We start from the raw sequence: 24,736 nt of genomic DNA on the forward strand, positions 1-24,736 counted from the left end.
GTGGTCTCTGAAGCTAAAGGGTACTGTCTAAAGACGTGCCGCTGTCCCGGCCGGTGACTGGCGTGCAGCTGGAGATATCAAGTGGCAGACTGCAGGGGTAACAGTCGCCGCATACAGAAATAAGCCTGCAAGGTCCAAAAACACTGAAGGACCTTGCGTGACGTCACAGTCACGTGGTGTACCACGTGACATGCAGAGAATGCTAAGAAGCGCTGGGGGAGCCAAATAGCTTAGTTACTCACCAATAACGGTGTTTCTCGGAACCCATGACAGCACCACAGAGAGAGGGGGTCCGCCCATCAAGGACAGGAACCTACAGATAAAAAGGCGGCACCTCTCCTCCACCCCCAGTTGGTTACAGAGCATCAGAGGGTCTCCTGGTTAGTTAACAACAAAAGTATATACATAACATTATAATATTGCATATTATGGAGAAGCCCTGTGTCTAACAAAAACACTTTATACACATTAACTCGTGCTCACCGCACACGTGAAAGGGGGGGAATAAGCGGGTGCTGTCATGGGTTCCGAGAAACACCGTTATCGGTGAGTAACTAAGCTATTCTCTCTCACCCATGACAGCACCATGGAGAGAATTTCAAAGATTGGTAGCTTAGGGAGGGCCCACCGCCTGAAGGACCCTTCTCCCGAAGGTCAGGTCAGACATAGAGGCTAGATCTAAACGATAGTGCCTGAAAAAGGTAGAAGGTGTTGACCAGGTGGCCGCCTTACAGATCTGCTCTATTGATACCTCTGATCTTTCTGCCCATGAGGTCACCATTGCCCTTGTAGAATGAGCTTTTAGACCCTCCGGGATGGTATTCCCACTGGATGAATACGCCAGGGCAATCGCATCCCTTATCCACCTTGCTAAGGTACCCTTGGATGCCTTGAGTCCCTTCCGAGGTCCCTGGAAACACACAAAGAGAGACCCTTCCTTCCTTCATTCCTTGGTGGCCTCTAAGTACTGAACTAAGCACCTCTTCACATCTAGGGTGTGAAATTTTTCCTCTCCCCTATTCTTAGGGTTTGGGCAGAAAGAAGGAAGGACTACTTCTTGTGACCTATGGAAGTGTGTTGACACCTTAGGTAGGTATGCTGGGTCAGGCTTTAATATGACTCTATCGTCCAAGATTTTAGTGAACGGGGGTATCGCTGACAAGGCTTGAATATCGCTCACTCTGCGAGCGGATGTTAGGGCCACTAAGAGTATAGGCTTTAATGATAAGGTTTTCAGGGGTGCTGACTGGATGGGCTCGAATGGGGGGCCCTGTTAGGGCAGACAACACTAGGTTTAGATCCCATGATGGTAATTTCTGGGTGGTTATTGGTCTAGATCTGGCTGCGGCCCTCATAAACCGTGCTACCCAAGGGTTGCCCGCCACATCCTGGTTATAAAGGGTGCCTAGAGCCGCTACCTGTACCTTCAGTATTAGTCGCCAGCCCCTGTTCTAACCCTTTTTGCAAGAATTCGATAATTTTGTCGATTTGTACTCCATCCTGAACCCTTACCCCGGAGCTGGATAGAAATTTCCTCCAAGTTCTACCATAGGCCCTGGTTGTGATCGGTTTTCTACTCTTTTGTAGCGTGGAAACCAGGTTTTCTGAGAACCCCTTCCCCCTCAGCAGTGTCCTTTCAAATTCCATGCTCTTAAATGGAGGTTCACTGCCCGAGGGTGTAACATGGGACCTTGGGACAGAAGGTCGGGGAGATCAGGTAGAACCCAGGGGTCGGTTATTGACAGTATTCTCAGCCAAGAAAACCAGGTTCTTTTTGGCCAAAACGGGGCTATCAATATCATTCGTGCCCTGTCTTCTCTGACTTTCCCACACCATGAGGGCTCTGGAGGTACAAGTTGCCGCTATTGCTGGCCTAAGATTTCCTCCTGCTGATTCCCAAGTGCCCTTGAGGAAAGTATCAGCTTTTTTGTCTAATGGGTCCCTTAAAGTACCCATATCCTCGAAGGGGAGTGCAAATTTTTTGGAGGCTTTGGCGACCGCCACGTCTAACTTCGGGGCTTTGTCCACAGACGTGGACGCCTCCTCATCGAATGGGTAGTTTCTTTTAAGAGAGGGAACCGTGGAGTTCTTCCTATCTGGTCTCTCCCATTCTTTTTTTATCAGACCCTGTACATTTTCGTTCAGCGGAAAAACTGTGCCTCTTTTTGCCTAGTCCCCCGAACATTATGTCCTGGACTGATCTATCTGGCCGAGGGTCTGCTACCCCCATGGTAGACCTTACCGCCTTTACTAGCATGTCTACCTCGTCCAGAGGAAAGCAATGACGACCTTCTATTTCCTCATCTGAGGATGACGTGTCGGTGCCTGAGGTATGTGATGTAACTTCCCCTGACGTCGAGGCCTCTGACTGGGAGGCTACTATTGTGTCCCTTTTCCTTCCCCTTCCTTTGTGCTTTAGGGATGAAATGGCACTTTGAAACTCCGAACGGATTACGGCTCTTAGATCCGAGGCGTAATCCAGGGTTTCATCACAAAGAACTTCCTGAATGCAGGAATCGCAGAGCTTTTTATCCCAAGCTGGTGGTAGCAGTCTGCTACAGGTGGGGCATTCCCTGTTCTTTGTTTTTTCTTTCTTCTTTCCCTAAGGGAAAGGAGTCTATTTAAAATGGAGGACATTCACGTAGATCACTTACCCCGTTGTGCGCGGATGCAGGTACCGGTTCGGGAGGTGGATTCGGATCCCTCATGGGCTGATCCACAGAAGGTGACTTGCTCCTCGCAGTCGACTTGCTCCGCTGCGTGGAGTGGCTACTGGACCGGTCCTCGCAGTCCTTTTCTTTTTGCTGGCGATGGTGGTGTTGCCTATGCTGCTGCTTGTGCTGCTGCTTATGCTGCTGCATTGGCTGCTCCTCGTGCTGGTCGTTGTCCTCCATACTTACAGGACGCTTCCAGCAAGGAGTAATTGCAGCGTTCTCTTTTTAAATTTTCCCGGGCGTGACGTCACTTCCTCTCCCAGCCTGCACAGCTCTGTGCCCCGGGGAGCGCGCAGTGCGCATGCGTCAACCGCGGGGACCCGGAAGTCGTCTCCTCCATTTCCGGGGCAGCGCCATATTGGTACACCTCTGTACCGCGCGCTGCCCCCGCGTGTACCGGCGTCCCTCCAGCCCCATTCTCCTTTTCGGAGAGGCGGCTCGGTCCTCCACCGCCCGTTCACCCTGTACAGCCCCTCGGCTACAGCGGTGGCGGCATCAGGCACCGACCCCGCCGCAACAGGGGCCTCCCCGCTGCCAGTGTACCGGACGAGTCGTCCCTGGACTCCTCTTCAAAGATAATCTGCTGCTGCTGGTTCCACGGGTCACCCGTCAAGGACAGGAACCCAACTGGGGGCGGAGGAGAGGTGCCGCCTTTTTATCTGTAGGTTCCTGTCCTTGATGGGCGGACCCCCTCTCTCCGTGGTGCTGTCATGGGTGAGAGAAAAAAACAATTGCAAATCCTACGCGTTACGGAATTCTCGGATTCCTTCTTCAGGGATGGCCCCAGGGGGTGAAAGTAACCCTTTTATAGCTTACAGAGACTTATCATTCTATCACACATTAAAAGCGAACAGCTCTATCTCGCTGTTTAGACCATTTGGAATCAAGGTGTTTAATTCATATATCCATTTACTCTCTATCCTGGACATCTGGTGAATAAAATTCCCTTTCCTCAAACTTCTTTTAACTATTTGGATCCCAGTCACTTTAGTGTCCCTTATAGAGCCCCCATAATGTATGAGGTAGTGGTTAGAAAGGGGATGTCCTGTGAATTTCTTACATATATTACGTAAATGTTCCCCAATCCTAACATTCAACCAACGTATTGTTCATCCTATATACAATTTATTGCAGGTTGGTTTTAACAAATTTCAGGCCTTTATTGGTATTAAAACCTTTATGAGGAGACTGGCTATTAAGAAATTCTATATGAAAAAGAGAATGACCTCTAGTGACGTTATGAGTCTGCCTGCAGTTACAGACTCTTACCAACACACTAATTTAAAAAAGAAATCCAACTTCAACCCGATTCAAGAATATTGTTTTTTGGCTCCCCCAGCGCTTCTTAGCGTTCTCTGCCTGTCACGTGGTACACCACGTGACTGTGACGTCACGCAAGGTCCTTCAGCGTTTTTGGACCTTGCAGGCTTATTTTTGTATGCAGCGACTGTTACCCCTGCAGTCTGCCACTTGATATCTCCAGCTGCACGCCAGTCACCGGCCGGGACAGCGGCATGTCTGAAGACAGTACCCTTTAGGTTCAGAGACCACATTTACCGCTGGGCTAGTGAATACCATTGGAAAGGACCTTTTCATTTATCTCGTTTCTGAAGACTCCTCTCTCCAGAATCACTCCTCCAATTACCAGGTAAGGTAATTTATCCTCCTATATGGTCATTTTTTAAATTTATGTGTACTATGCACTTCTTTATGTAACCTGGGTACATTATATTAGCGCAAGTTAATTTTACATACGAATTCTAACATTTCATTATGTTTATGAATATCAGAAAAACTATATAAATGTATCTTTTCAAATGTATAGTGGCAGGAGCTACTTGCCTGCATGAGTCCGTATCATATTTTGATAATCACAGGAGATTAAAGTAATGGGATTCCAGAACAGTTAAATCCTAAATTATTAATGATGATATTTTATTTAAATGCCTTTTTTTTCTGTTTTAGGAAATTTCCCATATGATTTTAGAGATTTACCAACGCGGGTGAGTGATTTATAGGGTTAGAGCGATCAAATGTAATTGCATTGAATTTTAGAGAAAATACCTTTAAATTATATCAAATATCTGATGACAGAGTCCCTTTAAAGCTTTTTGCTACCCCATATGAGAGTGGCATAATGTAGGAAGAGACCCTATTTCTGGGTGCAGCAGTTGTGACACAATCAGTTGTAGCAAGTCGCAGCGCTCCGAAAGGTATCTCCGCCCGCAGCACAGCTTTCTGTGTACATTGTATATTGACAGTGAGCTGCTTATCGGAGGAGGGGGCGTGGTCTCTCCAGGGCTCCCACCAGCTGTAGTCCATGTAGTGTTAATTAGATATGGGCGGACACCTGGATGTTCGGATCCGACGGGTTCGGCGGAACAGTTACAAAAAGTTTGGGTACCAGAACTGTACCTGGACCCGAACCACATTTACTTGAATGGGGTGCCCAAACATCCAGTGTTTGTCACGTTGCCATGTGCATAACAGCGCAGGAAACACCGCTTCTGATCGGCCTTGAAATCATCCCCGCCGGTCTGAGAGCCGCGGTTCCCACGTTATCAAAAGACAGCATGAGCCAGCAGCTGCGATCGGAGGTATAAAGTTTACTTCTGATCACTGGTGTCAGCTGATGGGACTACTGCTCCCATAATCCGCCGCCTACTGCCACTAATAAGAGTGAGAGCAGGAGCAGCGGATGGGAGTATTCATCAGCCGACCCCTGCGCTGTAAATAATTTTTAAAAACTCGGCGTCAGTTCCCCCATATTTTTGATAACCAGCCAGGCAAAACTCACAGCTGTGGGCTGAAACCCTAAGCTGTCAGCTTCAGCAAGGCTGGTTATCAAGAATTATCAATAATTTATTTAAATAAATAATTTTAAAAAATGGTGTAGGCTCCCCCCCCCCCCCATTTTTGACAAGTAGCCTTGCTAAAGCGGACAGCTGGGGGCTGGTATTTACAGGCTGGTAAGGGGCCATGGATATAAGCCACCCCAGCCTTAAAATAGCAGCCCACAGCTGCCCAGAAAAGGCATATCTATTTGATGCACTAATTCTTGTGCTTTTCCCAGCTCTTCCCACTTGCCCCAGTAGAGGTGGCAAGTAAGGGTTCATATTTGTGGGGGTGATGTGACCTGAACATGATTAAGACCTGAGGCGTCGAAACGCGTTGTTCTGCAGTCATCCGACTGATATGCTGTACCTGCTGGAATTTTAATATGCATTGGCACAATAAAATGGATTTTTAATTTTCCATTCCTGGCGCTGGAACTTTCTTCCCTTTTTTCTTGTATTGTCAGGTGACGTCATGCCCACGGCTTAGTAATGGAGAAGCGTCTATAAGACACCTATCCATTACTAATCCTACAGTTATATGGTAAATAAGACACAGCAAGAATAAAGTCTTTTATTTGAAATAAAGCAAAACACACTTTTACATTTATATTTAAAAACTAGCTGAAGAGCCTGGCGCTGCTCGGGCATAGTAACTAACTGTGGTTAGTTAAAACAAATTATAATTATCCTCCATTCCTATAGTCCCGTGCCCATGTACCCATCATACATATCCACGATCCCATAGGCCCGTGCCCATATACCCATCATACATATCCTTCATCCCATAGTCGAGTGCCCATATACCCATCATACATATTCGCCATCCCATAGTCGAGTGCCCATATACCCATCACAAATCCTTCATCTCATAGTCCCATGCCCATATACCCATCATACATATCCTCCATCCCATAGTCCCGTGCCCCTATACCCGTCATACATATCCTCCATCCCATAGTCCAGTGCCCATATACCCATCACACATCCTCCATCCCACAGTCAAGCATTATGACATCATAATGAGCGGCGGGGCTTGCAACCTGACATCTGCGTCGCCATGGCAACCATTATGACATCATAATGAGGGGCGGGGCTTGATACACACACTTTTTCCCCATTATGTAGATAGGGGCAAAATTGTTTGGTGAAATGGAACGCGCGGGATTAAAATTTCGCCTCACAACATAGCTTAGGACACTCTTGGGGTCCAGACGTGTGACTGTGCCAAATTTTGTGGCTCTAGCTGCAACGGTGCGGATGCCAATCCCGGATATATATATATATATATATATATATATATATATATATATATATATATATATATATATATACACATACACACACACACACACACACACATACATACACACACTTGAGCTTTATATAAAGTATTAGATAACAAACACAGTTATACTCACCTAACGCCTAATTCCAGTGAACCCTCGTCTCCTGTGATAAAACAAAAGTAAAAAAACAACAATATCCGTCGTTCTGTCCCATGCTGTAATCCATGACTGGAGGATAAAGTTTTCACCCTGGATGGTGCCAAGAAGCGACCGTCCAGGCTGGTGAATGAGCTGCTGCGAGCGCAGCCTCAATGACCGGCGGTGACGTCATAGTGGTTACCTCTGGTCACTGAGGCTGTGTTCCCAGCCAGGCTGAACTTTTGTGACCTTGTTGAGATCCCACTAGCACCGTGAGAAAGTCTTTTTTTTAAACTATTTACAGCACAGGCGCCGGTTGATGAATACTCCCATCAGCTGCTCCTGCTCTCACTGTTATTAGCGAGAGCAGGCAATGACTGATAGGAGCAGTAGTCCCATCAGTTGATACCAGTGACTGGAGGAAAACTTTTATAACTCTGATCACCTCTGCGCTCACGCTGTCTTTTGACAGCGTGGGAACCGCGGCTCCCTGATCGGTGGTGAAATCAAGCGGTGTTTGCCGCACTGTCATGCACATAACAGCATGACAAACACCCGGTGTTTAGACATCTGAACCCGAACAGTAACATAAACTTCCTGGTGAAGGCTGTATTCGGTGTCCGTGCCCGAACAGAGGGGGTTCGGTAAAGACGCCGAACTTTACTATTCACATTCGCCCATCTCTAATGATAATCTGGTGATAAAACATTAATTGTATTGAAACAACAGCACAAAGCCTAATAAGTGACATCACTGAAATCTGTCTTATCCCCTACCACATGATCCCTCAGATTACATATCAAAACCTGCTGACAGATTCCCTTTAAGACAATAAAGCTAGCAATTGCTGTAGTCAAAAGCTACTTGACAATGGATGTTTATTTCAATAGGAAGAGTGAAATTAGGGTTCCCAGGGAATAAAAGTTTAGCATATTGAATCCAGTGTGGCCTTCATTACATCAAAGATCCATGAACACTTGTAAATCTCACAGCTATTCTTCCCGGCTTCCCTATATTTTTGTCAAATCTGATCGTAATAGGAAGGGGGGAAAATAAGATCTTGTAGCCACTTCTCTCCTGTGAGATTTCTTTCTTTCCCCTAAAATTTGCTATCAAAGTAGAGTCTGCATCCCCAATACATATAAAATTGGTTGTTAGACTGACTTTGCATTTATGTATATTGGCACCTTAAACCATACAGATGTAGCAATTGTTACCTTGACACTTGGCATATTGTGATATTTTGGATCAGCGCACACATTCTCAATGGCTTGTATTGTGTTTCAAGCTAGTTAAAGGTGTAGTGTGATACTAAGTGAATTTCATACTATATATCTAAGTATTACATTTAATATTTTAATCACTTTTCTAATGTGCTTCAATTAAAAATTCCCTACCCTTCCCTCTCTATGCTAATTTTGTCTATTTTTTTTTTTTCCCTTTTCTTCTGATGAGGATTTATTTTAGTCCCACAGCATGCACTGGGGATTCTCAAACGGATCCACATTGAAGGCCTGGGGCTGCCATCACTTCCAATGCTTTCTTTTCCACCCTGAAATGAAGCATCATCAAGGGGCGGCACTGCAGTCACTTACTACTGTGTCTGTCTTCTCTCCCCTGATAATAGCCTGTTTCAATAGCAGTGATGAAGAAGTGACCATAGTTTCCCTTACGCTGCCAGACATCAGTGCCCGTTGTCTCATTCACTGAATTGAGACGTCATCAGGGGCGGCGATAGAAGCAGTGTGAGTGATGTAATAATCAAATAATTAACCATAAGGTATGAAATTCACTTAGTTTCAGACAAGGTCTTTAAGCATTTTTATCTGGATCCTGATATACGACTCATTTGTCAAGTTAAAGATTAATTAGATTTTATTTAATAAATTACTAGTACAGGTGAAGATGAGAACAGTTGTAAAATATCAGAGAAAATTGCCTCTTTCCCTACTTACTAGTGACTGCACAAATATGTCAACATTTCTAGTGACTAATGTACTAGCTTCTAGTGTACAAATCATATACTGGCCCGAAATGGTTATTTCTCATGTACACACACAGGGCAGCATATTCTGAGTTTACAGAACATCACTATAAGTACCGTGTAGATCTATTAAGCAGCTTAGGTGAGAGCAATTATGATGTGATCGGATATGAACATAAATGTAAAGTTACATTTGTTTTGTGCTTTATGCTCCATACCCTCCAAATATAGTAGTCATTTTTGGCCCTGATGTAGTCAGACTTGTATCCCAAAATTTGTTGAAAACATTTATTCACTAAAAACTATGTTTTAATGTCTTGAGCTGTAATAAAATACATGTTCAATACGAGTCTGCCCATAGGTATCAGGGTTCAGTACAACCACTTGAGGGGTAATTAAAGAAGAACTGTTTTAATTATCATTTCATAAATTAATACTACACATGAAAATGAACAACTTTGTAATAAAGTGCATTAGAAAAATCTGTCTTTCACTCTAAATTCACAGGTAAATTCTGTATTCAGTCAAGACAGCTTTTCACAATGCTGAGATAAGAGATGACAGTTGGTGCTTCTAAAATCTTATGGAGGAGTAGGTAGAGAGAGACATTCTGCTGTAACTTCTAAAACAGTTACAGTTTTCCATAGAACTTTATAAGCACCAACTGCCCTCCTATCTCAGTAATGAAAACAAATCTGTATGCACTGAAGACAGACTTTACACATGAATTGAGAATTTTGAGAATGTATGATCGGTCCAGGAAGAGAAAGAAGCAGATTTCTCTAATAAGATAAATTATAAACTTTCTTACTTTCGTGTGTACGATTGATTTATGAAAAAATAAATACAATTGTGGTCTCTTTTAAATTCTGTAAGTGAAAAGCATTGACATGATTTGGTTCTACGTACTACGTACCATTGATCTTCCTGATACTGGATTCTATGTTCTTAGGGAGAAAAGGGAGAGAAAGGAGAATCTGGAGGTGGACATGGCCAAGGAATTCCAGGTCCTCCAGGTAATCCTGGATATCCAGGCTTGCCGGTAAGTGACTTGTATGAAATACATCTTATTTGCATAATGTTTATTTACATGACATATGGGGACATATATACATGTGCATTTTCAGGGCGCTAAAGGAGACATTGTCCAAGGTCCTCCGGGTCCACGTGGCCCACCAGGAGCTCCAGGCGTAGGATATGAAGGAAGGCAGGGATCACCTGGACCTCCAGGACCACCAGGACCTCCTGGACCCCAGTCATATCCTGGACCAAACAGACCAGGTTAGTGGAGAGGTACATTTTTAAAAAGTAAGTTAGAATTAAAAATAGCTCACATTGCTGGAATGATTGGACACTAAATACCGTGTTACCCCGAAAATAAGCCCTACCCCAAAAATAAGCCCTACCAGGAATTTTCTGCCTTTTTGGAGTAGGTTTGATATATAAGCCCTACCCCAAAAAATAAGCCATATTTGCAGTTCAATGAGGAAGTGTCCAGGCAGCTAAAAAAGTTAAGGAATACAGCAGGTTTTTAAGTAAATAAAGCAGACATCCCCAAAAGAAAGACACCACTCCAAAAAAAAAAAAAAAAAGAAAACGCTCACCAGACCCTACACAATTTCAGCTGGCAAGTGCCAATGGTGGATGGGCTCCCGCACAGAGATCTCCATCGCTGTCAGGTCACTCGTCATTCCAGCTGCATTGCACTGCACCTCACACACAGGCTGGGTCCCAGTATCACTCCGCTCTCACACACAGGTCTGATCCCGGCATTTTAAGGAGATAGACCAGATCTGGGGTACCTGCATGCCGGGTCCAGAACTAGGAAAGCTGCATCCTCTGTTCCTGGGGGGTAGACTGAGTGGGGCGGATCTCCCTCTGCTGCATGAGAGAAGCCTGAGAGAGACGGAGCGCTTCTTGCTGACAAGAGGGGGCGGGGAGAGCCAGAAAAGGGCGCGCAGCAGCCGGGATATAAAGAGGAAAAGCACGCAAAGCAGAGCAGTTTGATGCCAGGGCAGAGCGGTGAGTGGCGCGCTCTGCCTTTCCTTCCCCCACTGGGTACTGGCATTGCGGCAGGGTTCAACTATCTAGAGCGGGACCGCTGCCAGGAGAGTAGCCGGGTGCAGAACGGAGCAGAGACCGTCGTGAGAGAGAAGTGCTTTGTCCGGGGAGTAACAGCGCCTCGCAAACCAGCGACTGTTATTTCCCGCTGCCAGCAACCGGGCACAGAGAGCGAGAGGGACAAGCAGTGTGTGTCGGTGACTGTCAGAAAGCAAGGCACAGAATGCTCCGTGTCCGTGAGTATAACTCAAGTGCCCCATATGAGTGACAGAGGACAGGACAGACCCTTGTACCCTGACCGTGCCGGGGCCCATACCAGATCGTGACCATTTTTACCGTCAGCCACTTTAGGCTCGCTTAACCGAGACTGTGAGGAGAGTTGTGCAGGAGTCTCGTCGAGCTTAGACCGTACCGTGGCCCGTCACCTTGTAGGAAACTACAGTATATGGACTATGGGCAGTGGAAGGTACCGGAGACCCACCACTGTTACCAGAATATGGGGGTATTGTTTTTATGAACTCCATTAACAAGGACAATGCGTCGGCCGTTGTATGTGCCACTGAGTTCGCAGCAGGAGCTGCAGGTTCCGAATTGCCATTGTTTGTAGCGTTCTACTTTACTGTGCCATTTCTACTGTTTAAACTTTTACCTCCCTGCGTGGAGTATTCCCCTGTAATAAACCTGTTAACCCTTGCTCTGCCTGCGTCCCGTCACTGCATCCCGCGTTCCTGCTTGTTACTCTTACATTTGGCGTAGATGGCAGGATGCAGTCTACCGCTGCAGGGGTGGCAGACCAAGCAGTTGGGGAGCTCCAAGGGCTATTATACCTCTGCGGACAATTTTGAGTACTCTCCCAAGTTTACCGGGAATGTACTGTACTGGAGCTGGACTGAGCGGGTCAGGGGAATGTACCCTATGACTCCTGCGTTAGCGGCGGAGGTTTGCCCTGATGGCTCTAGCCAGAGAGGCCAGGGATTCCGTCATGCTACAACCTTCCTATGAGTGAGACAACTTTGACAAAGTACTGAAAATACTGGAAGAGACACATGGAGACCCCACGGACGTAGGGGAGTTACGCACGGGCTTATTTAGGCGTATTCAAAGAGAGGGGGAGACTGTGACACAGTACATGAACGCACTACAGGAGCTACACACTACAATTCTTAAGAAAGACGGCATAGGACCCCCCCAACATAGTGCTGCCAGACCAGTTAGTGACGGGCCTGAGAGATGTGCAGCTTGGGCGGGCTTTGCATGAGCGCCTGTGAGCTAACCCACTCCTGAGTTTTGCGGACATTGGGGCAGAGGCGCGCATAGGTGAGCAGGGGATTGCAGCCTTGACAGGGATGGTCTGGTGTTGTGGAGTACCCACCCCGAACAAGAAAGAGCCGAAGTGGTCCTGCAAATTTCTGCAAGGAATGATAAGAATTTAGGAAGAAGTCGAAGGCCTGAAAGAAACCCTTGCTGTTGTCCTGGAGTCCAGCGTCCTACCCCGAGGTAACTCACGGCTAAAGGCAGAAGTCAGAGGAGAGGTTTGGCGCACGAAAGCAACTTTAGTAGCAGCTCCAGAGTTTAACCCCGTATCCTGGGGTGAAGACTGGAAGCAGAAGGGATACTCTTCCCACAGAGGCCGAAGATCCAGACTAAGGCGCCCATCAGACAGATGCAGACAAGGGTGTTGGACATGTGGGAGAATGGGACATCATCTGTCTGGAAGTTGCCCCACCCAAGACAGACGTCAGGGAATGTTCGCTCATCCCTCTGAAGGTCCTGCGAGTTGGAGAGAACACCGCCCCTGGGAGAAAAGGTACGGCGAGGAGAAAGCAACCACACCCAGAGCCAGACAGTCACAATGTCGAATGCCGAGAAGAGATGAAGGTGATGACCATCAACTGTGAGGTGCAGAGCCAGTCGTGCCGGAGTCAGAGAGAAGTGCTTTGTGTGGGGAGTACCAGCGCCTCGCAGACCAGCGACTTATTTGCCGCCGCCAGCAACCGGGTACAGAGAGGGACATGCAGTGTGTGTCGGTGACTGTCAGAAAGCAAGGCACAGAATGCTCCGTGTCCACGAGTATAAACACACGTGCCCCATACGAGTGACTGAGGACAGGACAGACCCATGTACCCTGCCGTTAACTCCTGAGCCACGTGGGGCCCGTACCAGATTGTGACCCTTTTTACCGTCAGCCACTTTGGGCTGGCTTGACCGAGATTGTGAGGAGAGTTGTGCAGGAGTCTCGTCGAGCTTAGACAGTACCGTGGCCCGTAACCTTGAAGGAAACTACAGTATATGGACTATGGGCAGTGGGAGGTACCGGAGACCAACCACTGTTACCAGAAGATGGGGGTGGTGTTTTGTTGAACCCCATTTCCAAGGACACTATGTTGGCCGTTGTCGGTGCCACTGAGTTCGCAGCAGGAGCTGCAGGTTCCGAATTGCCGTTGTTTTGTAGCATTGTACTTTTACTGTGCCATTTCTATTGTTTAACCTTTTACCTCCCTGCGTGGAGTATTCCCCCGTAAATAAACCTGTTAACCCTTGCTCTGCCTACGTTTCGTCACTGCATCCCACGTTCCTGCTTGTTACTCTTACAGTATCACTCTGCTCTCACACACAGGTCTGGTCCCAGTATCACTCCGCTCTCACCAACTCTGCGTGAGTGATACTGCTTCTGGCCAGCAGGGGGGCCAACCGCTGTGGAATGCAGGGAGACCTGACAATGACACAGATTTGTATGTGAGAGCCTGTTCACATGCCAACTGTATTGTTTAGGGTCTCGAAAATGCAATTCTTTTGGGGGTATCTGCTTTCTTCTGGGGGTAAACAGTAGATAGAAAATAATACATTTAACCATTGAAATTAAAACAAATACTGTATATATTTAACTAGTAGATGGCACCACATACACAGAGAAAAAGCAATAGAGTGGGAATCGGTGTCCACCTCAAAATTCAGAGGACCTCACAATGTCAAGTACAATACAGCAAAATGTGCGAGTTTATATTAAAACTTAACTTTCACTTGGTCACTAAAATGAAAAAGAAGTGCTGCCTAAAAAAAGGGAAAAGTGGCTCCAACAAGGGTATATGACCTTTGGCATAAGGTGGAGGCCCAGGATCCTACAGGAGAGACCCACTTTACTCTGCACTAATTACCATAGAGACCCAACTGGTGGTACAGGTCTCCTGAAGACTCCATTGAGAGAAGAATCGCGTCCGACTGCACACAGGGAGAGCTAGTTGTGGACTGGGTGCTTTTGAGGATTCAGGCTATTATTTTGGTAGGGGATCCCGGTATATACAAAATGATGGTGTCGAACAGAACATATAATTATGATTATTTTCCAAAAAGATTATTTTGTATATTTTTAGCTCTAAGCATTCCAGGACCACCAGGACCTCCAGGGCCACCCGGACAACCAGGAGGTTCAGGAGGATATTCTACGGTAAGTAGTAAGCATAAGCCAAAAGCACATAAAGGAAGAATTGACCTTGCATACATATGAAGATAAAAATCTTGCTGGACACCAACTTCTCTAAAAGGTGAACTTGTATGATCTTTGACTTTACAAGATGCAACTAAAACCGGATTTGTAACTTGTCCTTCATGAAATGTGAGGCTTTTTCATGACCTAACATCAATGGTTGGTTCAACTTTTTCCTTGCTAATTTCTGACCAGAAAATCATAATCTAAATCTTGGGTTTGTGCCTTGGTTTTTCAGTTATTTCTAATGATGGCGTTCTTCCGTTTTTATTTATTAGGCTACAGTACTGCATACTTATCAGACTATGCTTCACTTGGGTCAGACTTTCCGAGAAGGGACCATTATATTGGTACTGGAACAATCAGAATTGTATGTGCGAGTAAGGAATGGATTCCGAAAAATACTTGTAAGTCATACATTTTGTGGAGAAATGTACCAAAATCTAAATAAAACTGACTTTAATGTATTAAAACAAGAAAAAATTAGATAATCCTTGACTTCACCAAAGAGTAGAGGATAAAATAATTATTTAAATCCAGATAATAGTTAGCCTTAAGAGGGGTTGTCTCACCATGATAAATCAGGTAGTTAAAATTAAAGTGTAAAAACAAACAACTTTGCAATTTACCTTTTATTCTAAAAATTCTGTCCATACTAAAAAAAAAAAAAAAAAAAAAAAGTAGAGATAGTCATTAACTCTGCTGTGTACTGCTCATTGCCTAGGTTATGTGTTACCTCTGTAGTTTAACAGAGGTGGATCGTCTGCTAGGCAAGGAGCCAATCACAGACCAGCCACTAGCTTTAGAAAATGTAGGTGCTGCTCAGAAGCTGACCGGATCACGGGATCTGGCCAGATTTGTTCCCTCTTGTGCTTCTCTAATGCTGCAGAAGCAAAGGTGGCTGTGTTAGCAGCACGGTTCAGCCATGCCACAGGTCCAAACTGTCAATCATAAGGCATTCGTCGCCCTCCTTAGGAAGCTGGGAGACAGGGGAGTTTGCTCCTGAAGCACTGTGTTGAGACTGCCCCTTGAATATAATCAATATGCTTCGGAGCACAGGAGTACAGTTGTGCTAAAAAGTTTACATACCCCGGCAGAAGTTTTACTTTCTTGGCCTTTTTTCAGAGAATATGAATGATAACACCAAATCTTTTCTCCACTCATGGTTAGTGGTTGGGTGAATCCATTTATTGTCAGACTACTGTGTGTTCTCTTTTGAAATCATAATGACAACCCAAAACATCCAAATGACCCTGATCAAAAGTTCCCATACCCTGGTGACTTTGGTCTGATAACATGCACAGAAGTTGACACAAATGGGTTTGAATGGCTACTAAAGGTAACATCCTCACCTGTGGCAAATGTCAGGAAAATTGTTCAGAATGCAAAAGAAATACCCACAAATAACATCAGCTGAAATACTGGACTCTCTGAAAAGATGCACAATAAGGACAATTATCTTGGTAGAAAGGCAAAATGAGCAATTGTAAGTACACAGTGCTATATAATATGATGACTGCAATATATTAAGAGGATAAACTTTGATGGGAGCAGGAGGAATGCTTAGCGTTTTGCACATAACTAACACCTCGTCTAGGCCTGATTGAAAGAACTGACTTGCAGAAGGTGTGGCTCTAACATAATTCCACAATTCATACCTCTCTTGAGTCTCTTGACAGTAAGCTCAAATCAGCTCTAATATGTGGGTGAACCTGGAGGGTGATGTATAAAAACAAAGCATTACAGTGTGCCTACTCAAATCAATAGGTTGCCTGTGTAATACTTTACAGGTCAAGAAATTTACTTTATACCCACTCTCCAGGACCTCCACTTCTATTAGTTAAATATTATGTAATATGAGAATTCTTTTTTTTTTTTTATCTGCACGACTTATTTATCGGAAACCATGCTAATATTGATTTCATATAGGTTAGAGTCCTCGTTTTCAGAAGGGTTGGGTGTCTTATCTTGGAAACCTTTTGCTGACAATGTTTTGTTTTCACAGCTTGGAGAATATGCAACATTGAATGGCAATGGGCAGGTAAGTTCATTAACCCTTTTGCTGCAAGGGTTTTTTTTTTTTTTTTTTTTACATAAATTAAAACCTGAATTATAAAAATAGAATCTTAACCACCCAATGCTCAGAAGCAAAAAATTCTCTCTTTGTGTAGAGGTCTCATACTCTAAAAAGCAATGAGGGGTGGCCATACTGATTAACAACAATGTTAAATATGAGGTGGTGGACACGGTGGAGGACCCTGCGGGCAGATTTGTCTGCGCTAAACTCAATATTGAGGGGACGACTTACAATGTGGTTAACATTTATGCACCAAATACACCCGATCCCCAGTTTCAGGCCTCCGTGTTGGAATACATTGCTGGTTGGGACACAAATTCTCTCATAGTGGGCGGGGATTTTAATGAGGTATATGATGTAAACATGGATACATCTAAACACCAATTGCCACCTACACGGACCTCGGGGAGCTTCCTACAATCTCTCTCTGATCCTCTCGATTTAGTGGACGTGTGGAGGTTACAGCATCCGCTAGAAAAGGATTTCTCCCATTATTCGCATGCACAGGACTCCCACGCCAGAATTGACTATTGGTTGCTGAGCACTACACTTGTCTCTCTCATTCAACAGACAAAAATATTAGATATTTACATCTCAGACCACGCACCAATCACCTTCCACCTCAAACTAAAGCAGCCTGTTCATTGTAATAGGAGATGGAGATTCCCCTCATATTTATATCAGTCGGATGACTTTAAGAATCGCCTAAATTTCACTTGGAACACATTTAAAGCAGACAACTCAGAACACATTGAAACACCCCATTGGTTTTGGGACACCTCCAAAGCAGTTTTGCGAGGACAAATAATATCCTTTGTGAACAATAAAAAAAACAAACCTATTACGCTTAACTTTAGAATCACAAACAGCATTGACTCTTGCATACAAAAGATTTAAAGCCAATAATACGCCCCTTACGAAAAGCCAATACCTAGAAGCGAAGAGAGCAGCGGACGTTCTGGCCCATGAGAGAGCAGTCTTTAATCTTGACTACCAAAAACAAAAATATTTCAAGTGGGGCAACAAACCTGGCAAACTGCTCGCATCACTTGCTAGGTCATACCATAAAGCCACAAGAATTCACAAAATTAAAAACAAGCATGGCACCGTCCGGACTGGCAATGAGGAAATTATTGAAGAGTTTAGAGCTTTTTTTCGAGTCTCTCTATAGTGCTGCGCCAAAGACAGGGAATGATGCCCCTGAGTTCTTGAAGCCGGATGTACTACCTAAATTGACCGAGGAGCACAGAGAAACCTTGAATGCTCCGATATCCATAGCAGAAGTCGTCCAAACCATAAGTACCCTAAAAATATCTAAGTCCCCTGGCCCCGACGGATATAGTAATGAGTACTACAGAATATAGGGAGGAGCACTAGGCCCTCACTTGTGTGCAGTTTTCAACCAAATTGTCCAAACGGGACGGCTACCTGATGGGTTTACTGATGCAGATATAATTGTACTTCCAAACCGGGCAGGGACCCATTGCGAGTAGATGGATACCGTCCGATCTCGCTGCTGAACTCAGATTTCAAAATTTTCACGAAAATATTAGCAAACAGAGTCCAACAACTAATCCCCCAATTAATATCACCCCAACAGACTGGCTTTGTCCATGGGAAATCAATAACGTATAATATACGCACGGCTCTGGGGGCTATTTCTTATGGGAGAGTGAGTGGGGCTTTGGGTCATGGTTCTGTAAGGCCATCACTATGATATATCGTGAACCGGTGTCTAGGCTGGCCATAAATGGGTCACCATCGTTGGCTTTCAGGATTCAAAGGGGCACCCATCAAGGTTGCCCTTATTTCCCTCTACTCCTCTTTGGTCAGACCTCATCTGGAATATTGTGTCCAGTTTTGGGCACCACATTTTAAAAAAGACCAACAAACAAGCAAGTTCAGAAAAGAGCAACCAGAATGGTGACCGGTCTGCAAACCTTGTCTTATGAGGAAAGGTTGCAGGATTTGGGATTGTTTAGTTTGCAAAAGAGAAGACTGAGAGGAGACTTAATAGCTGTCTACAAATATCTAATGGGTTGTCACATTGTAGAAGGATCAACTTTATTCTCATTTGCACAAGGAAAGACTAGAAGCAATGGGATGAAGCTGAATGGGAGGAGACACAGATTAGATATTAGAAAAAACTTTTTGACAGAGTGATCAATGAGTGGAACAAGCTGCCACGAGAAGTGGTGAGTTCTCCTTCAATGGAAGTCTTCAAACAGAGGCTGGACAGACATCTGACTGGGATGATTTAGCGAATCCTGCTTTGAGCAGGGGGTTGGACCAGATGGCCCAGGAGGTCCCTTCCAACTCTACGATTCTATGATTCACCCCTATTATTTAACATAGCATTGGATACATTGATTAGGACTTTACTGGGTATGTTGGAGTATGAGGGAATGACCGTAGGGATCGCTGCAAGTTAAAATTGCGGCGTTTGCCGATGATATCCTATTATTTATTTCCAACCCAACCAAGGCACTCCCCATAATAATGGACGCACTCAAAAAATTCAGCCACTGTTCTGGCTTTAAAATTAACTTTACTAAATCCGAGGCATTGGCCTTGTTCAAACAAGGAAGATCGATCCCATCCTTTCCTTTCAGATGGTGCACATCCTCTATAAAATATTTAGGAATCCATCTTCTAGCTGATTTAGCTGACTTATACCAAATAAATATAAAACCACTGATTGCCTCGATACTTGGTCTTTTAACCTCCTGGAAACATTACACCCTGTCCTTCTCCGGACGATGCCATCTGATCAAAATGGTTATATTTCCAAAACTCATGTATTTATTTCAGACCTTGCCCTTATTATTATCTAACGCAGACGTGCATCTGCTGAATAAAGCATTCCGTTCATTCATCTGGGGAGCGGGGAAGAGGGCTAGAATTGGTCTGCCAAAATTAAAAGCCCCCAAAGAAGGAGGTATCAACTTCCCAGATATTGGGCAGTATAATCTGGCTGCAAATTTACGATATGCTATTGATTGGTTGCGGGGAACGTCTCACTTTGCTAATGTGGATATGGACCAGCAGTTCTACCATTGCGCTCTCAGCCTTGTTACACTTAAGAAACGACAGCCTTCCTACCGGCGTGGATCAACACCCAACCATATGGCAGACCATACGGGTATGGCGAAAATGTAGGAAAAGATGCCATATGCACACTGATTCTTCACCTATCATGCCATTTTTGGGCAACCCCAGATTTCTGCATGGTAAACCGCCCTTACTTTATGCAGCTCTGGCCAGACATGGGTGTGCGATGGCACTGGACTTGCTGTACGATGGGTTTTCCATACTTACGTTCAGCAACGCGGTACATCGATTCCCTATATTTGCTAATAGGCCCCTTCCTCTTCCTTCAGGCACGAAGTTCAGTCCAAAAGAGCTTGGGGGATGGCCAGCAGGGGAAGGGGAGCAACAAAATGAACAACTTTCTAAGGAACACGAAGACACAAATCGTGTCAACTAGCAGCATTTACTCTTTGATACGTAACAGATGGTCATGGGCGAGTAGAACCACAGGTCCGGCGAGATGGGCGGGGGACATACATGATAGAACGGTTGGCGATATTTTGGAAGCCACTAATATACAGAGACAGGTTGTTTCATCCAGCAGTTATACAGACATGGCGCTTTTGCTCCTTCATAGAGCCTATGTCACCCCATATACTAAATCCAAAATGTCGCCCCAGGGCACGTTTGCTTGTACCATGTGTGGCATAGAAAACACGGACATCCTGCACCATATGTGGGGATGCAGAAAAATCCATGAACAATGGGAGCGCATTCATGCAGAAGTTCAGCAGATCTGCGGAATAATGTTCGAACTCACTCCTCAATGGGCGCTCTTTAACATACTCGGTCAGACAAGCTCCCCAAACATATAAAAGCCACACTGATACTATGGGCCTCCACAGCTAGAAAGAGCATTCTACAGCATTGGTTGAACCCAATGCCGCCACCTAAGACACTTATACAATCTAAGATAATGTTTCTTTTTCGCATGGCTTGGTTGGACGCCTTGACCTGTAAGGAGAGAATGGTGGGGAGGTTTTTGACCACATGGTCGTTATTTGTCTCAACACTACCTCAGGACACCAGGGACCAGCTCAGATCCCAATTTGAAAACACTCAATGGTACCTTTTTAAAAGAATTGGTGGTCATACACCAATACCATAAACATCTTCTAACCAATTAGAGTGCAGAGGACTATGATGGGGGTTGGGGAGGGAGGGCGGAGGGAAGAAGTTGGGTATTTGGGGAATTTATAAGATACTAATATCTTGCATGACCAAATGAATTGTATACCTTGAACTTGTATACCTTGAACTTGTTTTGAAATGCTGCTTCTTTTCAATTCTGTATGTTATTGAAACCAATAAAATATATTTGGAAAAAAAAAAAAAAAAATCTTAACACCCATAGACAAATATTTTCTGAAAACAGGTACATAATGTGTGCTCCTTGCAGAAAATTATCTACCCAGCTTCTAAAAAAGAAAAAGTTAAAGTTGTGCCGTGTTCACACATACCACGTAGGTCTATAGGTCTATGCCTGTATAAACTGGAAATGTAAAGAAAATAACAGGCGATTACTTAAGAAAGCATTAAATGTTAAATTACCGACTAAACTCACATTCAAGCCCAGGCTTATGCACAATTACAGTATATACATTTCTTTTGTCTGTGAAATATTTCTGCAATAGGGTTTCGTTAAAATTTTGGACTTTGTTAAAAATGCACAATGAGTTCACAATGAAATCCATCGGTGAGTTCCTCTGGGTTTTTTTTTTTTTAAGCCCTCATCTCTCCAGAATAATTTGTTAAGCTGATGTATGACCATATGAAAGGTGAACTTTAGCTTGGACATACATCAGCATAGAACATCGCTCAGGAGAATTAGGAGCTACATACCCTCAGAGAAGCACACTGGCAAATTTCACTGTACAAATGCTTTAGACAAAAAAATTAAGCATTTAAAGGTAACCTGCCATCAGCATGTTAGACCCTGAACTAATGGCATGTGTAAAGATTTTTTTAATGATTATTACATTCACACCTTTCTTGTAGTAATTTGCTTGGAAATTGTAGAGAAATCCAGCCTTGAAGTTTTAATCACAAGAGTAGATGGTGGACACTCCACTTCCAGCTCTCCTGCCTTTCTCCCTATTTCCCCATCCAACATCGGTCTTTGACTGCCAATTCACTATTCTCTTAATGACCTGCCTCCGCTGCCCGAGATTCGGCGCAAGAGCCATTATTACCTGGGTTTGTCTCACCCCAGGGGGTGGCGATCGTGTAGTAATCTCCTGATGATGTTGCAAGAGCAGGACTATTGATTTGCACATACACTGCCAAAGCTGTCTGGGTGATTAAGTGGAATGAATAACCTATCGGGCTCAGTCCTTAAGGTCCTCAGAGATCTTCTCATTTCTGTTTTATGGAGCGTTGCACAAAAGCTCCATGTTACCCCTCCTCTTGTGGTCAACTAAAACATGCTCGGGCTACATTGTGACTTAAGCCAGTCTCGGTCATGTTGTAAAGGCAGGAGTCTTGACTTTCAAACAAGACCAAGTATGGAAGATTGGATGGAATTTTTCTTTTCGTGCCATTGTATCACAAATCTATGTTACCAATTGCTAAATGGTTCCTCTTCTCTGCAGGCTAATGAAGTTGCTGTGGTACAACCACCAATTATTAATTATCCTTCTGACAACAAAAATTCAGGATATTATCAGGATATTACAGAAGATAATATTCCTCCACCTCAACCTCCCAAGAATCCTGAACCTCCACGACCAGAATACCGTCCACCACCAGAATATCGTCCACCACAGCAACCACAGCCGCCACCTCAAGTGTTCCCCAGACCTGCAGAGCCAGAGAGAAATACTCCTCCCATCCACACACACCAAGAATACCAGGCAGCAGTGAGTATGGCGATGATACACGGAGATGTTTTCCCTTGTTGTGCTCCTGGGTGGATTCTTACTTATTTTTTCTTCTATTGCAGTTACATCTTCTGGCACTAAATGCCCCTCTTAGTGGCAGCATGCGTTCCATCCGCGGGGTTGACTTCCAATGCTTTGAGCAAGCGCGTAAAGCTGGACTTCAAGGGACGTTTCGCGCATTTCTATCATCACGGCTGCAGGACTTGTATAGTATAGTCCGGAAGGCCGACCGTCTCACGGTGCCTATTGTTAATCTTAGGGTGAGTGTGGAAATCAAGTACCTGTGCTATAATATTAGAATTTACTTGTTTACTATGGAGGATAGATATAAGGTCCTCCTTCAAATATGCAATACAAGAAGGAAATAAAAACTTTCCTGTTCTTGCTGCCATCTTTTATCCTGGTTAGTCAAGGCAGGAAGTAATTCAAATAGATGGGCCCAATTCATTTAGACTAGTGTTTTGCAGGCTGGTCAGTAGCGCTAGAGGGCAAAGCAACAGTTCATTCAGATCACACTCCACTTAAGTGCATGTTACAAGTGCCATTGCCAGAAATGTTACTCCAATCAGACTGGAGTACATTTCTGGCATTATTTCTGCCATTGGCGTGGCATAAACATTGAAGAATTTGCCAAGCAGGCTTCACCACTCCAGCTCTGCCCATTTCAGGAAAGTTGGCCAGAACTAGAATAAAAAAAAAACGCTAAAAGTCACAACCTTTTTGAACAACTTCAACTTCCACCAAAACTTTACAACATTTGAGGGCATTTTATACCAGAATTCTGGAAAAAACACCTTCATGAAATGGCCCCTAATGGTGGAAAGGCCGGGTCCCCAAAAGAGCATGGAGAGTCAATGTTGTCTAGCAGCAGACTGTTTTGCATTAGAAATGTTATACTCGAAACTAACTTATAAGGAAGTCTAAAAATTAATTGGCTAAGTAGAATGAAAACTTTGTTTTTGATTCATCATTTGCATTTTTTTTTTTTTAAGTCACTTTCCTACTACCTGTTTGGTAGTGTATGGAGCCAAATTCCTCCGAATGGCGCACACAGTCTCACGAATTTTGGGCAAAATAAAAAATGCTCCTCAACCTTTAATGCGTGTTTTTACAGCAGAAAAGTTTCATGTTCCATGTCGCGCACAACACTACCCTTTGCGCAAACCTTTTTATTGGACAAAAAAAACCTCTCCTGTTTGAGGATAGGGCTGGACTAGGGTAGATTTGCGCAATAATGCTGCTGCTTTTTATGAAGTCGCAATTGATCAATTGGTATCAAACATCTGGAAAATAAAAAAAACACGACCACAAAGGCAAACATATGAAATAGACGTAAAAAAAAGGCGCAAAGTAAAAGAAAAATTTGGCACAAATCAAAAACGGGCCGAAAATATTACAAATTGAATGATCCTTCCGTCCCCTAAACAAAATGCAAACAATAATGAATCAGGGCAACTGTGTTTTAAATTATTTTTTTTACTGGAGATTTGATATATGACCACCTTTTTGTTTATTGTAGATGGACTAACATAGGTCGCACTGTATGAAAACCTTAACATGGTCATGTTTGTATCCATATAGCAAAGTACAATGCAACTAGTGTCTCACATTCCCAGAAAATATAGCCGGTGCCAGTGTACAGGGGGGCACTAATGTTGGGGTAACTTACCTAAATATCTTCACTGTTGACTTTCATCAGTGAAATAACGTGGACAAGGATGTAACTAATTACTGTTATTCACAGGCTACTCGTCATCTTAGTTTTTGTATTGAAATCTGACATCAATTTATGTGCTGTGTGACCCTGTTCCAGGATGAGACACTGTTTGACAGCTGGGAGTCACTATTTTCTGGTTCGGAGGGACAGATGAAGCCTGGGGCTCGAATCTATTCATTTGATGGACGGGATGTTGTAACAGATTCTACTTGGTAGGTCAAGCTACAATACAGTTACAGATTTGAATAGGAAAGAATTAGTAAAATTCATGGTATAAATGGTAGACAAATTAAAATAAAATATAAACCATATTCGAATAATAATGGTATATAGCCCCCGTTCTGCCGCTGTTCTCTATTGCATAGAAAAAAAAAAAACAATTATACTCACCGTCCATCTGCTCCCTTGCCATGCGGCATCCTTTTCTAAAGCCGGCAGCTGACTTCAACGTGTAAGTGACGGGAGCGCA

At 44.2% G+C, this 24,736-nt stretch overlaps 1 protein-coding gene across 2 annotated transcripts in view; it reads left to right on the forward strand.

Annotated features, from left to right (window-relative positions):
• The window catches only part of COL18A1 (collagen type XVIII alpha 1 chain), a 250,975-nt gene that overhangs the window by 224,283 nt on the left and 1,956 nt on the right, over positions 1-24,736 (forward strand). For both annotated transcript variants that reach the window (XM_073577508.1, XM_073577507.1), the window contains 9 exons: positions 4,680-4,717; positions 9,912-10,001; positions 10,087-10,240; positions 14,392-14,465; positions 14,783-14,911; positions 16,510-16,545; positions 22,263-22,529; positions 22,613-22,810; positions 24,364-24,479. In XM_073577508.1, coding sequence (XP_073433609.1) covers positions 4,680-4,717; positions 9,912-10,001; positions 10,087-10,240; positions 14,392-14,465; positions 14,783-14,911; positions 16,510-16,545; positions 22,263-22,529; positions 22,613-22,810; positions 24,364-24,479 — 1,102 coding nt within the window. The remainder of the gene's footprint in view (positions 1-4,679; positions 4,718-9,911; positions 10,002-10,086; positions 10,241-14,391; positions 14,466-14,782; positions 14,912-16,509; positions 16,546-22,262; positions 22,530-22,612; positions 22,811-24,363; positions 24,480-24,736) is intronic.

Source organism: Dendrobates tinctorius, unplaced genomic scaffold, assembly GCF_039654945.1.
Source record: "Dendrobates tinctorius isolate UK_male_01 unplaced genomic scaffold, ASM3965494v1 ptg000056l, whole genome shotgun sequence".
In the NCBI taxonomy this organism is placed as follows: Eukaryota; Metazoa; Chordata; class Amphibia; order Anura; family Dendrobatidae; genus Dendrobates; species Dendrobates tinctorius.